The sequence below is a fragment of the Canis lupus genome, chromosome 20 (genome assembly GCF_003254725.2).
Source record: "Canis lupus dingo isolate Sandy chromosome 20, ASM325472v2, whole genome shotgun sequence".
Lineage (NCBI taxonomy): Eukaryota > Metazoa > Chordata > Mammalia > Carnivora > Canidae > Canis > Canis lupus.
In genome coordinates this window covers 38,792,591-38,810,671 of record NC_064262.1, presented here as the reverse complement: position 1 = coordinate 38,810,671, position 18,081 = coordinate 38,792,591, and the positions used below count along the sequence as shown (strand labels likewise).

The following is an 18,081-nucleotide window of genomic DNA, read 5'->3' as shown; positions in this document are numbered from 1 at the left end:
CAGTTAAGATTCCTCCATGTCTTTCCATGGCTTAATAGCTCATTTGTTTTTTTTTTCTTAAGATTTTTTAAAAATAGATTTTATTTATTTGAGGGCAAGAGAGCACAAGAGTGGGAGTGGCAGAGAGAGAGAGAAGCAGACTTCCCATTGAGCAGAAAGCCTGACGTGGGGCTCAGTCCCAGGACCCTGAGATCATAACCTGAGTTAAAGGCAGACACTGAACCGACTGAGCTACCCAGACGCCCCAAGATTTGATTTGATTTTTTTAAAGATTTTTATTTATTCATGAGAGAGAGAGAGAGAGAGGCAGAGATACAGGCAGAGGGAGAAGCAGGCTCCATGTAGGGAGCCTGATGTGGGACTCGATCCCGGGTCTCCAGGATCACACCCTGGGCTGAAGGCAGGCGCCAAACTGCTGAGCCACCCAGGGATCCCAAGATTTTATTTTTTAAAGTAATCTCTACACCCATGTAGAGCTCGACCCACGGCCCTGAGATTGAGTTGTATACTCCACTGACTCACCCATCCAGGCACTTTGATAGCTCATTTCTTTGTATTGTTGAATAGTATTCCATTGTCTGGATAGACTATGGGTTGTTTATTTATTCACCTACTGAAAGACATCTTGGTTGCTTCCAAGTTTGGCATTAACAAAGTAACTATAAAAACATTTGTGTGCAGGTTTTTGTGTGGACATAAGTTTTCAGCTCACTTGGTCATTACCAAGGAATGCAATTGCTAGATTATGTGGTAAGAGTATGTTAGTTTTATAAGAAACTGCCCAACTGTCTTCCAATGTGGCTGTACCATTTTGCATTCTCACTAGTAATGGGTAAGCGTTCTTGTTGCTCCATATTCTCACTAGACTTTATTCTGTTCATGCACATTTTAAGCCTTGCCCTTTCCTTCTTTCTTCCTAGGACTTGATGGCAAGAATGTTAGATACCTTTTTGTCGTTGCCACAGTCATATAGGCCCCTGAGTCTCTATTCACTTTTTTTTTTTTTTCAGTCTGTTTTCTCTTTATTCTTTAGTCTCCCAACACTTCTCATAAAAAGTGTGGGGTTTCCAACACCCAACAACCATTTCTACAACTGTTGGGATACCTACTGGGTTTCCAACAATTCAGTGCAGTTCTGACACTAAGTAGTTAGTGTCAGACCCCACATGTTAAGGGCTCAGTCCCACCTTCACTTCAGATGCCAGTCTCAAGTCCTGGGCTTCTCATACTTCTGAACAACCAGTTATAAGTTGAGGGTTCCCATATCCCATTTTTCCATGTTTGGTAATTTTATAGAATAGCTCACAGAACTCAGGAAAACAACTTAATTACTATTATCAGTTTATCATAAAGGATCCAACTTAGAAACAGCCAGATAGAAAAGATGCTTAGGGCAAGGTATGTAGACAAGGACACGGAACTTCTGTGCCCCTTTTTGGCATTTCAACCTCATAGCAACTTTGTGTGTTCATTACCTTGGAAGCTCTCCAAACCCTATTGTTTGTTTTTATGGGAATTCCATTGTGAAGGCATGATTTATTAAATCAGTGGCCCTTGGTGATTAACTCATTCTCCAGTTCTTCTCCTCTCCTTGGGGGTTGGAGAATGGAGCTGAAAGTTCCAACCCACTAATCACATGGTTCTCCTGGTATCTCCCATTCTAAAGCTGTCTGGGGGCCTACCAAGGGTCATCTCATTAGCATAAATCCCAGTACAATTGAAAGGGGCTTATCATGAATAACAAAAGTTGATGCTTCTCCTATCCTTATCCAGAAATTCCAAGAGTTTTAGAAACTCTTATGTCAGTGATTGGGGATGAAGAAATACATGTTATTGTATCACAATATCACAGTCAGTGTCATTTTAAATTTTTCTGACGTATGGCTCACTGATTTCTTTCCTCTGTCTCCTTTATTCTGCCGTTGAGTGAATCCATCCATCTTTGGTTTCTTTGTTGAGACATTTTTATTTCTTTGCTGAAATTTTTTTCCATTTGTTTGACACATATTTGTGATTACTCGTGAAACATTTTTATGATGGCTCCCTTAAAATATTTGTCAAATAGTTCTAACATCTTTGTTTTCTTGGTGTTGGCATGTATTGTTTTTTTTCCCCATTCTATTTAAGATCTTCCTGGTTCTTGGTATGACAAAACCTGGCCTTTTGGGTATTATGTTATGAGATACTGCTTTTATTTAGACTTTTTGCTTTATCTGGCTTTTGTGACAGTGCTGCTGTAGGGGAAGGACAGAATTTGCCTCATTACTGCCATTTGGGGGTTGAAAGTCCATGTTTCCCACTCAGGTTCTCTTGATATTGAAGGGTGCAGGCTCCTTGTTACTGTCGAATAGGTGTGGGAATTCTAGCTTTCCAGTAGTCTTCCACTAATTATTCACCAGCTAGAAAGCATTGTAGAGCCATCTTCTGTGACCCATGTGGCCTCTGATACTACCAGGAGGACGGTGGTGGCCTTGTTATTGCTGAGCAGTGGTGAAAGCCCCCACTCTCTCTTAGGCCTCTTCAGACACCACAGGGGAGAGTGATAGAGGATCTCACTAATGCAGGTTAGGGATAGAAGTTCAGATAATTTCCACTGCCGTTCAATGATTGTGGCTTGTTATTGCCCACTTGGGTAGAATGTCTTGACTCCCAACTTGGCCTTTTCAGACACTATACCAGTGCAGGGTTTGAATGTGTTAATTATAGTTCAATGAGGGTGAAAGTTCAGTCTCTCCTGTTAACCTTGCTTGTGTGGGTAGGAGTTGGGCCATAGCTTTTTTCCTTTCTTTCCTTTTTGGTGATGTTTGGAAGCAATATAGTGGTTATTATTGAGATGTTTTCTTTGTTGACAGGTTGACTCTCTCCTGGTTCTTAAGCTAGAGAGAACAGTCCTTTTTTGTCTGTGCCTGTTGGTGTTTCTAAGTTTCTAGCCTTTTCAGCTTCAAGTAGCAGATGTAAAAGGTAAAAGAAAATCTAGGGAATTCACTACTGTGTTTTTTCTTGCATCTCAGGGTCTCTAGTTGATCTGCCTTTTCTCTCTACCTTTCAGAATCTTCCTTTTCAAAAAACACATTTATTTCTAGAGTTTTAAAAATATATGATGTATATCATATGCTTTATATTATATACATGTTATATGTGTGAAATATATGTATATTTATGTATATATTACATATTTGTCTACAGTTTTTCTTTGTACTTAGCAGGAGGAATAGTGAAAAGTATGTCTCATCCATCTTCCTGAAAGCATACACTAATCCTGTCTTTTTACTTTTTACTGTTCTTCCTTTATAGATAATGCATTGTCATCATTTAGTTTTGGTTGTGTGCAGTTGTGTGTTTTATTCTAAGTCCATATTCTCCTGTATTAGGATTCCCCTGTTGGTATAGGTTATTTTTTATTATGGACCAATATATAAAATATATTACTGGTAGACTTCATGTCAGAATCATGGTGCCATAAGATGTCCCTAGTTTTTGTTCTCATTCTCAACAACAAACGTTCTGTATCCATCCACAAACAAAAGTGTTTTGGGGATCTGTAGCATCCTGTGTCATATAACAAGGGACCCAAGGGGAAGTCTAACTCATCTGTGCATTGGGTATTAGGCAGACAGACCTCAGTCCCAGCTGTGTACCCTGAAGTGACCCTGGTTGTCGTCTTAGAGTTTATGAACACAATCACTCTTGGATGAGAGAAACTTTCTGGACGTCTAGGTTTCTATAGATGAAGATCCAGCACTCAGAGCAGAAAGTAAGAGTTTGGATACATGGAATAGGTAGTAGGAACAATTTCACTTTACCTGCATCAACTTTACCACAGAGTAGCATAGATTAAGGCTATAGATCATCTTTTTAGACCCATGATTTCTCCTGTGAGGGCAAGAGAGAGCTTGTGAATGAGCATCCAGCTTCTCAGCTCTGCAGATCTTGCCAGAGAGGCTCATTTCTGTTTATCCCTATCCAGAGTACTAAATTGAGAGTTCCATGACAGAGATGTAGAAAGAGTTTGGGAAAGTGGCACATAGGATTTTTGAGCAGCCTTAAAGAGACATAGAACCTACTGTTCAGCAGACTCTATCAAGAAACCCACCCATTAACTGCTGCGAAGGCCCCACCCATGGATTCCCCCACTGGGTCACGAGTATACCTAGTGTTTTGTGTGTCTCACACTACCCCCACCCCCCATGTTGCAGCTGGGTCACTGTGCAATCTTCTTAAGGTAGTGACAAGAACAAGCTTTGGAAGACTGCTCATGAACACACATGGAAAGCAGGCAGAATCTGCAGTCCAGAGACCACAAACTTGAGTTGTAGTGCCATCTCTTCGAAAACACAAGAGAGACTGTCAGCACTCAGCCTGGTGCATTGTAGGATCAATAGAAGTCATTCATGCTGAAGAATTCTGCCCTGCCACAAAAGTGAGCAAGAAGCATGGAGCAGGTTCATGAAAGGTTTGAGAAATTTGCATAATCTCTAGGAAGAATGATGGAAGGTATTTCTATCCTGATGACAATAAAGACTAGAGAGGGTGACTGCAACTTCAAAAGTAAAGACTATAACACAAAACTCCATGAAATATGAAAAACCAAAGAAATCTGTGCTACAATAATCATCCAGTAACTTCATCCAAAGACTTGGAGATCCACAATGTATCTGATAAGGAATTCAAAACTGTTTTAAAGAAATTTAATGAACTAAAGAAAACACTGAAAGACAATTCAATGAAATCAGGAAAGCAATACATTAACAAAATGAAAAAATTATCAAAGACATAGAAATAATGAAAAAGAACCAAACAGAAAGTCTTGAATTGAAGAATTTAGTGAATGAGATGGGAAAAAATTCAGTAGAGCACCTCAATGGCAGGCTTGATCAAGCAGAAGAAAGAATCAGTAAAATTAAAGACATGGACTTTGAAATGATCTAGACAGAGGAAACCTGAATAGAAAAGAAGAAAAAAAACAAGGAAGAGTGAATAAAGCCTTCATGATTGGTGGCAGCTATCAATAGGACCAATTTGTGAATCATTGGAGTTCTGAAAGGAGAAGAGGGGGGAAAGAGACAGGAAACCTATTTAAAGAAATAATGGCTAAGAACTTTCTAAATCTAGGGAAAAATTTGTATATCCAAGTTCATAAAGTTCATAGGTCATCAGACAAATTGAAGAAATCTCCCCCAAGCACATTATAATAAAATTGTCAAAGTCACAGACAAGGAAAACAAGAGAAAAAGCAGCAAGAGGAACAAAGTTTGTAATTTCCAAGGTAACCCCCCATTAGACTATCAGTGGATTTCTCAGCAAAAGTATTACAGGCCATAGAAGCATAGGATACATATTCCAAGTGGTGAAAGGGAAAAAAACCTGGCCAACCAAGAATACTTTACCTAGCAAAGCTGTCCTTCAGAAATGGAGGAGAGAAGGGCATCTCAGTGGCTCAGTGATTGAGCATCTGCCTTTGGCTCAGTTCATCATCCCAGGGTCCTGGGGTTGAATCCCACATCAGGCTCCCTGTGGGAAGACTGCTTCTCCCTCTGCCTATGTCTCTGCCTCTCTCTCTATGTCTCTTATGAATAAATAAATAAAATCTTAAAAAAAAAAGGAGAGATACAAACTTTCCCAGTTAAACTAAAGCTGAAGGAAATTATCACAAGTGGACCTGCCTTACAAGCAATACTAAAAGGAGTTCTTCAAGCTGAAATGAAAAGACACTAATTAGGAACATGGAAACATGAAAATATAAAACACACTGGTAAAGGGCACCTGGGTGGCTTAGTCAGTTAAGGGTTTGCCTTCGGCTCAGGTCATGATTCCAGGGCCCTGGGATAGAGTCTTACATCGAGCTCCCTGCTCAGCAGAGTTACCTTCTCTCTCTCCCTCCCCCTGTTCATTTTCTCTCTCTGTCTCAAATAAATAAAATCTTTAAAAAAAACCCTAACACACTGGTAAAGATAATTATATAGTCAAAGTTAGAATACTCTAATACTATAATATAATGGTGTATTAACTCTAGTATTAAAAGATGAGAGAATTAAAAAACATAGCTGCAGTAATTTTAAAATATACAATACAATTTTGCTAAATTGTGACATGAAAAAAAAAGGGGAGAGTAAAAGGGTAGAGTTTTTGTATATGATCAAAGTTAAGTTATCAATATAAAATAGTGTTACAAGGGGGATTCCTGGATGACTCAGTGGTTTAGCGCCTGCCTTTGGCCCAGGGTGCAATCCTGGAGTCCTGGGATTGAGTCCCGTGTTGGGCTCCTGGAATGGAGCCTGCTTCTCCCTCTGCCTGTGTCTCTGCCTCTCTCTCTCTCTGTGTCTATCATGAATAAATAAATAAATAAATCTTTAAAAAAATAGTGTTACAAAATGTGTAGAACCATAGTAAGCACAAAGCAAAAATCTACAGTAGAATCATGGAAGATAAAATATACGAGAATCAAAGCATACCACTGTGGAAAATCATCAATTCACAAAGGAAAGCAGCAAGAGATGAAGAAAGGAGCAAGGCAATTATGAAAGAACTGGAAACATTAGGTAGTAGTAGTAAGTCTTTATCTATTAATAATTACTCTAAATGTAAATGGATTGAATTCTCTAAACAGGACAAATGTGGCTGGATTGATTAAAAGACAAGGCCTAACTAATTGCATGCCGCCTATAAGAAACTTACTTTAACTTTAAGGACACATGTAGGTTGTAAGTAAAGGGATAGAAAAAGATATTTCATGCAAGTGGAAACCAAAAGAGAGTACAGGTAGCTGTACTTACATTGGGTAAAATAAACTTTAAGACAAAAACTATAACTAGAGACCAGCAAGGTCATTATATAATGATAAAAGGATCAACTCAAGAAGATAATAACAGTCATACATAAAGGTGCATCAGAAACTAGTATATTAACATATAATATATTAAATACATATTTGAAGGGAGAATTAGATAATACAATAGTAGTATGAGACTTCAGTACTTCCCTTTCAGCAGTAGATAGATTATCTGGACAGAAAATCAAAAAAGAATCATGGGACTTGAACTGTACTTTGGACCAAATGAACCTCACAGACATAGAACATTTCATCCACCACCAGCAGCATATACATTCTTCTCAATTGAAGATGGAATATTCTTCAGAATAAATCATATGGACAGGTCACATAGCAAGGCCTAGCGAATTTAAGAAGATTGAAATTTTGCCATGTGTCTTTTCAGACCACAATATGTGAAAATAGAAATCAATAGTGGGAAGAAAACTAGAAAATTCACAAATATGTGCAAATTAACACAGTTCTGAACAACCAGTGGGCCAAACCAATCACAAAGGAAATAAAAAAATATCTTGACGCAAATGAAAATGGAAACCATACCAAAATCTATGGGATAATACAAAAGCAGTTTTAAGAGGGAATTTTGTAGTAATACATGCCTACAATGAAAAAATAGATGTCAAATAAACAACCTAACTTTACATCTCAAGGAACTAGAAAAAGAAGAACAAACTGCTCAAATTTAGTAGGAGGAAGGAAATAACAAAGATCAGAGTAGAAAGAGTGAGAGACCAGAGAACTATGAAAAGATTAATAAAACTAAGAGCTGTTTTTTTTTTCTCCTAAACAAAATCAACAAACCCTTAGACTAAGGGATAAAGGAAAGACTCAAATAAAATGAGACATGAAATAGAAAACATTAAAAATAATATCACAGGGATACCTGGGTGGCTCAGTGGTCAGGCGCCTGCCTTTGGCTCAGGTTGTGATCCCAGGATCTGGGATCGAGTCCCACATCAGGCTCCCTGTGAGGAGCCTGCTTCTCCCTCTGCTTCTCTCTCTCAGTCTATGTCTCTCAAGAATAAATAAATAAATCTTTAACAAAAATGATATCACAGAAATAGAAAAGATTGTTAAGAGAATGCCATGAACAATTAATGCCAACAAATTGGATAACCTGGAGGGAAATGGAAGAATGCCTAGAAACCTATTACCTACCAAGGATAAATCAAGAAAAAACAAAAACTATTTATCATCCAAATAATGAGTAAGGAGATGGCATGAGCAATTAAAATCTTCCAACAAAGAAAAGTCCAGGACTTGATGACTTTACTGATAAATTCTGCCAAACTTTAAAAAATTAATACCAGTTCTTTTCAAACTCTTCCAGAAAATCAAAGAGGAGGGAACACTTCCAGACTCATTTTTATGAGGCCAGTAAAACCCAAGCCAGATAGGGACATTAAAGGAAAAGAAAAACAAAGGTGATATTCCTGATGAATACAGATGCAAAAATTCTCAACAAAATATTAGCAACTCGAATTTTACAGCCTTTTAAAGGATCATATGCCATGATCAAATGAGATTAATCCAAGGGATGAAAGGATGGTGCAACCTTATCAAACTGATAAATGTGATATATGCCTCATTGATAGAATGAAAGATAAAAATGTTATAATCATTATAATCATTTCAACAGATTCAGACTGATAAATGTGATATATACCTCATTGATAGAATGAAAGATAAAAATGTTATAATCATTATAATCATTTCAACAGATTCAGAAAAAGCATTTAACAAAATGCAACATTTTGTTAAATTGGGTTTAGAAGGAACATATCTCAACATAATAAAGGCCATAATATGACAAGTCCATAGGTAACATCATATTCAATGCTAAAAGGTTGAAAATGAGGAACAAAACAAGAGTTCTCACTCTCACCACTCCTATTAAAGTACTGGAAGGCCTAGCCAGAACAAGCAGGTCAGAAAAGGAAACAAAAAGTATCCAAATCAGAAAAAAACAAAGTAAAATTGTATGTGCTTGGTTGCATATGATACATGTAGAAAATCCTAAAGACTCCACCAAAAAACTTAAAACTAATGAACAAATTCAGTAAAGTTGCAGGATACAGAATTAACACACAGAATTTAGTTGTATTTCTGTTCACTAACAGTGAAATATCTGAAAAAAGAAATAAAGGCAACAGTTCTGTTCGAAATAGCATTGAAAGCAAGCAGAAACTTAGGAATAAATCTAACCAAGGAGGTGAAAATCTGTACACTGAAAACTATAAAATGCATTACTGTAGTCCAGCTGCTGATGGCCTTGTGTGGTATAGATTGGTGGTGTAGGCCAGAGAATATAAAAAATTAAGGGTTTGTATTTTATTTCAAGGGAGTTTCATGCATCAGGAGAAGGAATGAAGTGCTGATTAGAAAACTCAGTTGTTTTTATTTTTATTTTTATTTTTTTTAAAGATTTTATTTATTCACGATAGACAGAGAGAGAGAGAGAGAGGCAGAGACACAGGCATAGGGAAAAGCAGGCTCCATGCCAGGAGCCCAATGTGGGACTCGATCCTGGGACTCCAGGATCACGCGCTGGGCCAAAGGCAGGCGCTGAACCGCTGAGCCACCCAGGGATCCCCAACTCAGTTGTTTTTAAAAACAATTCATTTTTTATCTTTTAGGAATTTAAATCAAATTATAATAAATATCCGAATGGAAACTCTAATGAAAGAGTGAAAGAAGACATTTTTGTTGTTGTTGATTTTTTTAAAGATTTATTTATTTATTCATGAGAGAGAGAGAGAGAGGCAGAGACATAGGCAGAGGGAGAAGCAGGCTCCATGCAGGAAGCCTGATGTGAGACTCCGTCCCAGGACCCCAGGATCAAGCCCTAAGTCAAAGGCAGACAGACGCTCAACCTCTGAGCCACCCAGGTGTCCCAAAGAAGAAATGTTTATATAAACTTCTGAATTTATTCATTCTTGTGAATATAAATGTTAGTCAGAGTCTGAGAATTGTTTCTCTAGCTCAGAGCTGGATTACATGTAACCTGTTGGTTAGGTGATATTGTTGGTTTTATAGATACATACCAAACTCTGTACATAAGTCTGTATTATGAGAATGATTAGATAGAATATTTCCAATCCATAACTTAAAAAATCTTTTTGATGGTTACCTAAGATCACAGTTTTCCCCTGAGGATAGACAATAAAATTCCTATCTAATGTATATAGTTTGTGCAACTTTGAATTCTTTTTTTTTAAATTTTATTTATTTATTCATGAGAGAGAGAGAATGAGAGAGAGAGAGAGAGAGAGAGAGAGGCAGAGACACAGGCAGAGGGAGAAGCAGGCTCCATGCAGGGAGTCTGACGTGGTACTCAATCCCGGGACTCCAGGATCACGCCCTGGGCTGAAGGCAGCACTAAACCACTGAGCCACCCAGGCTGCCCTGCATTCTTAATATACAAGGTAGTTGCTACATTAAGAGATCTACTGTATTATTGATAGAGTACTTCCATGCTGAAATCTGGCTGCTATTTTAGTATATATGAGATATTAATTACAAATTTCCTTTTCTAATGAGAAATCTTTTCTCTTTTACAGGGGATCTTTCCTGCAAATTACATTCACTTGAAAAAGGCAATTGTCAGTAATAGGGGGTGAGTAGTTGGCCTTACTAAATTTATTTATAATTTTTATAGGTTGCAGAGGAAGGCTTGCTTTCTTTTTGGTTTGTAGTATAAAATATGCTATTAACTTGTTTTCTTACCAAAAATAAATTTACTTTATCATATATATATATATAATTCTGAGGACATAACTATTTCTTAAAATACTGACAATTTTAATTTGTTTTCTTGTATACTGGAAAGGTAACTTGTGTTTTTGTGAATTTTATAAAAACAATTATGCTTGCAGTATGTTTTTTACAGTTATTTACATTTCAGGAATAATTTCTGATAGGATAACAAGTGCAATCTCTGAATAGAAGACAGACAAGATGTAAATATATCAAAATGTTAACATTTGTTATTTTTGCACATTCAGATTATGAGTGATTTTTAGAAATTCTTTACCATCATGCCTTCATGTTAAAAGTAATAAATATGTATTATTATAAAATTGTGATTTTATTTTTCAAAATTTATAATTTTAAAATATAAAATTTAAGGTACTATCTAAGTATGGTAGCTTTTGGTTCTAGAAATATTTTTGAACAGGTTGAGAAAGCATCAGTTTAGTTAAGGTTGAGTCAGGAAAAGAGACTCTTACGAGTTACTTTCTAAGATAGAATTTAATGTAGGGAATTGTTTACACACATGCTTAAGTGAAAGGAAAAAAAGAGGAAATAGATAATAGTTCTGTCTGTTAATAAATAGTCATAAATAGTAATAAATAGATAGAACCCAAAATAATAACTGCATAAAGAAGTCTCTAATGGCTGGGGAAACAAAAGATAATGGATTGGGGATACCAGAACTCAGGAAGATGGATCTTGTTGAGACACTTGAGCTCAGATTCTGAGGAAAGGGCATCACATGGCTGCTGTTGGTATGTATGAAGAAGAGCAGTGAGGCTGTTTCTGGGAATACCAAAAGAAACTGGAGGCTGGAACCAATTTTCTCTAGTGGAATGGTTTATGGGAAACACTTAACTTCCTTTTCCCCAGTATCTTTCTAGTGCTGCCCACCAGACAAAGGAGCTTGAGAGCAAATCCCAGCCTCAAGAGTCAGTGCTTAGAAGGGTGTATTTAGAGATAAGAAGTATTAGTAAATGACTGGTATGCCTTCTAAGATAAAATTTGTTTTTGAGGAATAGTAAGACTGTAACTAATAAGATATTTATATGAATGCATGACTAGCATACTTTTTATTGTTCCCTTTCTTTTATAAAATATCAGAGATACAAGGATATAGAGACAGGAAACTTGAAAGTGCTCTTTTAGTGAACCTTTGCAACATATAATATGCTACTTCAAATTTATAGGTAAGGATTGCCAAAAGCATCAAGATTTGTTAGAAGTTGTGTGGAAAAAGGAAAAGGGAGTGCCTAGGTCAGGATCAGGAAGGCATGTATTTCTAAAATACATTTTCTGAATGTGAATAGCTCAACTTGAAACACAAAAATATTATCTCTGACTTATAACACTTCTGTAATGAGACTGATGAGAGCTGAAATGTGGCAGAAGCAACATGAAGGGGAGATGAGAAAAGGAGATAGAATGTTTAGGGATCTAGAAATACAGTGCTTTAGAAAATGCCAGCAAAATCATACACTTCCTGATAACAAGAGACTCATCTTAAATCCAGGAGCACTGTTTCTATTTATAATAGTTGTAAAGGAAATTTGGGACCACTTTGTTAGCAGAAAAATCCGTACCTAGATTCAGTTTGTTTCAGGAAGGCAGAGAAACAGCCTTTGTGATGTCCAGAATAAGATTTCTAAAATCTGAAAAAAATTATTTAAAAAAAACACTTCGGGTGTTGAAAAGCAATCAATGTATAGGTGGATCTTTTTTTTCCTTGTTTTTATTTAAATTCCAGTTACCATACAGTGTAATAGTAGTTTTGGGCGCAGAATTTAGTGATTCGGCACTTCCATACAATGCCCATTGGTCATTACAACAAGTGCGCTAATTAATTCCCATCATCTATTTCACCCATCTCCCCAGCCCTCTACCCTCTGGTAGCTGTTGATTCTTGAAGGAAGGGATGCATATGGGAAGAGTTCATGTTTATTTTGGCTTTTTTCCACAGAGAATTTTTTAGTTTACTATGATGTGATGGAGCAAGCAGATCCCAAACAGAAAGTAGTAGTCTTTCTGGGATGAGGAAACAGACATTGGAGTTTGGAACTCTCAGGGGAACTGATAAGAAGTAAGAGGTTAAAACCCAGAAAGGAGAGAACCTCAGAGAATAGGACCTTAATCTGCTTACAGACTCCCCCTAAGTAATAGAATGAGTTTTAGCTTCTTTTGGGCTGTATTAGACTCAAGGAATCTTAGTAGAAAAGTACAGCTAACAAACTGAGTAGATCTTACCAGCCACATAATATTGATGAGAAAAATATTGATGAGTTCAAGGACTGGCAAGTTACAGGGGCCTTGGTAAAACATTTCTTTCTCTTGAGATCCCTAAAGGAATATCCCCTAAATGTAGGGCCATGCTCTTGGATAAAGGAAAAACCAAAGGTATGTGGGCAAAAGTGAAATAGTCCAGTCCTAACAAAGTATAAACCTCTGAAAACACACGGGATGTTAGAAGAACATAAAAACACTCAATACGGTCATCCAGAAATAGCAACTGTAATGGGTTAGTGTGTTTCCCATTTTTTTATGCATGGTAGTTTTACTCTGTTCCCTGTAATAAGCTAATTATCCTTTATCCTTCTTATCCCACGCTTAATAATATTACCTTGATGGTATATCTTTCTTTTTTGTTTTGTTTTGTTTTTTTCTTCCTTAGTTCCTATGACTATTCCTGTTTTCACTCTTCCTCTTGGGCTCCCCTTTGTTATTCTTCTCAGACTCCTACTCCTCTTCCAAGCCCTTATACTATTGATTCATGAGCTTTATCTCTACTCTCATCATTTATGTGCAAAGCGTGCCTGTCTTGTCTGGGTGGAATAAGGCAGATGGTTTAATTACGGATGTAGAGGTGAGACCAGTAAAAGGAAATAAGTTGAATGACAGCAAGAGGATAAATATTGTAGGGGATTGTAGGCCATGTGAGGGGAGTCTTTTATTGAATGAGCCAGGAAGCCACCAAAAACTTTCAGAAAGAAAAGGGATATGTTTTATTTAATTTTAAATGTATTATTCTGGGCTGCTTTGTTGAAACTAGGACTATATTGGGACAAGGTTAGAAGCAGAGAGACTTGGTAGAATATTACACTAGTCCGTGGAAGACAAAATGATAACTTGAATTCATGTGTTCACTGGAGTGATAAGAAGTGGTAAGGTGCAGTATATATTTTGAAGTTAGAGCTGAAAGGATTTGCTGAGCGTGTAGAGACAAAGAGGAATTGAAGATGACTCCAGAGTCTTTTGTCTTAATAACTGTGAGGATGTGGTTGCCATTCACTGAAATGTGGATGTTTGGGAATGGATATTTAGGAAAGAAATTGAAGGATTCAATTTTCAACAGGTTAAATTTGAAATGATCCTTAGATACTCAGGTGTCAGGTAAGCAGCTGACTATGTGAATGTGGAGTTTTGGGGAGATTTTGGAGCTTCAGACTCCATGATTTGGAATCCTCAGCTTTCAAACAATATTTAAAGGTACAGGGCTGGATAAGAACAGAAAAGGAATTACTATAGATAAAGAAGAAGCAAGGTGAAGAGAGAGTACTGGGGAACTGTAGTATTTAAAGATAGGATAAAGAGGAGAATCTGTCAAAAGAATCTGAAAAGTTGGGATCCCTGGGTGGTGCAGCGGTTTGGCGCCTGCCTTTGGCCCAGGGCGTGATCCTGGAGACCCGGGATTGAATCCCACGTTGGGCTCCCGGTGCATGGAGCCTGCTTCTCCCTCTGCCTATGTCTCTGCCTCTCTCTCTCTCTCTCTCTGTGACTATCATAAATAAATAAAAATTAAAAAAAAAAAGAATCTGAAAAGTTGTGGCCAGGGAAGTAGATAATGTAACAGTAGTGTCTTGGAGACCAATCAAAGGAAATAATTAGAGAGTGGATTAATCAAATATGTCTGGTGTTGTTGAAGTTGAGTAAGACTGAAGATCTTGTTAGCACTTCACATATATTGGTAAGAGTGAAAACCTGATAAAAGATTTGACAGAAAATGAAAGAAGAGGAATTAGAATACAGTAGACTCAAGTTATGGCCCTTAAACCATAACTGATGGCGGATGGCACCATACTTGGTTTGGGGATAATTTTTCTGTGTAGTCCTTTTAGAAGAATCATCTAGGGCACTGGTGGCTCAGTCAGTTAAGCATCTAACTCTTGATTTCGGCTCAGGTCATGATTTCAGGGTCACGAGATCGGGTTCTGCATTTGGCCCCGTGGTCAGCAGGGAGTCTGCTTGAGATTCTCTCCCTCTCTGCCCCTCTCCCTGCTCTCTCTCTCTCTCTCTCTCTCTCTCTCTCACACACACACACACACACACACATGCACACACTCAAATCTTTAAAGAAATCATCTGATTCAAAATAAGTCAGTCAGAGAAAGACAAATATATGATTTCACTCACATGAGGAATTTAAGAAATAAAACAGATTAATATAGGAGAAGGGAAAGGAAAATAAGATAAAAATAGAGAAGGAGGCAAACCATAAGACACTCAACTTTAGAGAACAAAATGAGGGTTGCTGGAAGAGGGGTATGCAGGGGATGGGCTAAATGAGTGATGGGCATTAAGGAGCGCACTTTCCAGGATGAGCATTGGGTATTATTATATGGAAGTGCTGAATCATTAAATTCTGCTCCTGAAACCAATACTATGCTATATGTTAACTAACTTGAATTTAAATTAAAAAAATTATCTGATTCTTAACCATTATTTTATTTTGAGAAATTTTAAATCTATACAGAGGTTACAAGAATAATATAAGTAGCACTTATATCCATTTCCATAGATTCACTGGTTACCATCATTTTGCCATATTGAGCTTCCCTAACCTCTGCTTTTAATATAAGAGTAAATTTTAGACATTCTAAGACTTCACTGTTAAATACTTGAGTATGTATCTTCTAAGAAAAAGACATTCTTTAACATAATCACAATATAATATACTCAAGAAATTTAATGATACAAATAGTACTATAAAATACCTAGTTCAAAAAAAAAATACCTGGTTCATATTCAAATATCCCTAATTTTCCCAAAAACATCCTTTATAGCTGTTTTGTTTGTTTGCTTTTTTTTGGTGGGGGTATGGTCCAAGATCCAATCAAGAATTAAGTATTGTCAGGCTTCCAGTTATGGAATGAATAAGTCATGGGGAAAAGAGATACAGCACAAAGAATATAGTCACTGTAAAAGTGTTGTATGGTGACAGAACTTGTGGTGAGCATAGCATAATATATAGAGATGTTGAATCACTATGTTGTACACCTGAAACTAATGTAACATTCTGTGTCAACTATACTCAAATAAAAAAAATTTAAATTTTTCATTATTGGTGTATAGAAATGCAACAGAAAAGCTCTCAGTTTTTTCCCATCGAGGATGAAGTTAGCTGTGGGTTTTTTTGTATGTGGCCTTTATTATGTTGAGGTATGTTTCCTCTAGACCTACTTTGTTGAGGGTCTTTATCATGAATATATATTGTACTTTGTCAAATTTTTTTTAATCTATTGAGATCATACGGTTCTTATCCTTTCTTTTATTAATGTGATATATTGTGTCAATTGATTTGTGGATATTGAACCACCCTTGCAACCCCGGAATAAATCCTACCTGATCATGGTGAATGATTCTTTTAATGTACTGTTGGACTATATTTGCTAGTATTTTGTTGAGAATTTTTACATCTATGTTCTTCAGGGATATTGGCCCCTGGTTGCTTTTTTAGTGGGGTCTTTGTCTGGTTTTGGAATCTGGGTAGTGCTGGTCTCATGGAATGAATTTGGAAGTTTTCCTTCCATTTCTGTTTTTTTTTTTTTTTTTTTTTTTTTGGAACGGTTTCAGAAGCATAGGTATTAACTCTTTAAATGTTTATAAAATAAATGATTAAGTGTAAATGGATTCTGTGACTAAGTGGAAATTGACAGTTGTGTTGCTTTGACAGGTTGTAAAGGTAAGCCCCTCACAGCTTGAGACCTTCCAGAGACCACAATGCAGGGCCACCCCTTTAACAGGAAGAGTGAGTGCACAGGAACCCCTGGGAGAGAATGGATTTGTATGTCTAGATTATGTTATTCATTTGAAATATGGGAAATCTCTGAGTCAGCACCATAGAATAACAGCAGTTTATGATCTTTAATAGTACTAAGGTTTGTTTAATCTTTGGGTAGCAGGCATTGAGTACAATGTAAAATGGCAGGCTCTAAATGGCTTAAAAATATGCTTATTTGGATTATATTAAAAGCAGTTAGATGTATAAAAATTTTGGCACTTGTGGGCTCTGAGCTAATGGTGTTTCCTTGCTGTGAAGAAGTAAATAGCATAAGGGCCCAATATAGAGGAGGTCACTTTCACACATTTATGTAACACCATTACATTTGAAACACTTATAAATATTTTTTTTATTTTGAATTGTGGAAAATTAGTCATTCGAATTAGGAATGGCTAACTTCTGTAGTCTTAGGAATTGTCAGTTTTACTGATCACTAACCAAATTTCAGTTTATTTTTTTTATTTTATTTTTTTTTAACAAATTTCAGTTTAATTGAAAAATAATTGGATGATGGGCATTGAGGAGGGTACTTGATGTAATGAGCACTGTGTGTTATATGCAACTGATAAATCACTAATTTCTACCTCTGAAACTAATTTAAAAAAAAGAATAAAAGGAAAAATATATCTTTTATCCCAGAAAAAAAGCTTCTAAATCTAGGGTCAAATTATAATGGACTAAATTTATTTTAGGAGGGAGATACCAGATATTACAGATAGGCCAGTGACATACTCTTATGTTCTTTCTGTTCAAGGAATTATTCATGTTCATATTAATTTTTGGATATTACTTCTTTAGTCTGGTTTAATGAGCCTGGTTTCAAAGTGGAGTGAGTGTGTGTGGGAGGATATACATAGGAGCATACATGTGCCATATAAGGAGCACATAGAACAGCATCAATTTCCCCTAAATGTTCCACTTTCCCTCTTTATTAGATAATTTTCATCAGCTTACAACTTCTTGAACTCATTACTTGTTTTTTTCACAGCAAAATTTCTCAAGATTGGCTATGCAACAGTGCTTATTGAATATGAATAAGTATATTTGGTACATTATGTTCATTTTTGCCTTCTTTATAGTTTTTATTTTTAAAAACACACACATATAATTCTGTAACAAAACTTACTTATACCACTAGAGTAAAATAAGCAAAGCCTGTTTATGGGAAAACCAGAACAAAGTTAATTGTATTTGTAGTTGGTTGAACATCTGTCCAGGAATGTTTATCAATTCTTTCTTTGTGCCAATGATCTATTACACTTCTATTAGTTCCTACTCGTGTGTCTTCATCTTCAGCTCATTCTCTGAAATATATACATACTTAGTAAAACATAATGGGTAAATGAGTAAGTTAGAGACTTTAATAATTTGATACTAATATAGTAGGTTTCTGATGGCAAACAATGGGTTATAACCCTAATCCATAGCCATATTGAATAAAAAC

General features: G+C 36.5%; 1 protein-coding gene across 13 annotated transcripts in view; it reads left to right on the top strand.

Annotated features, from left to right (window-relative positions):
• DOCK3 (dedicator of cytokinesis 3) overlaps positions 1–18,081 on the top strand; it is a 508,844-nt gene that overhangs the window by 160,379 nt on the left and 330,384 nt on the right. For all 13 annotated transcript variants that reach the window (XM_035702455.2, XM_035702450.2, XM_025456001.3 and 10 more), the window contains one exon: positions 10,390–10,445. In XM_035702455.2, the coding sequence (XP_035558348.2) occupies positions 10,390–10,445 (56 nt within the window). The remainder of the gene's footprint in view (positions 1–10,389; positions 10,446–18,081) is intronic.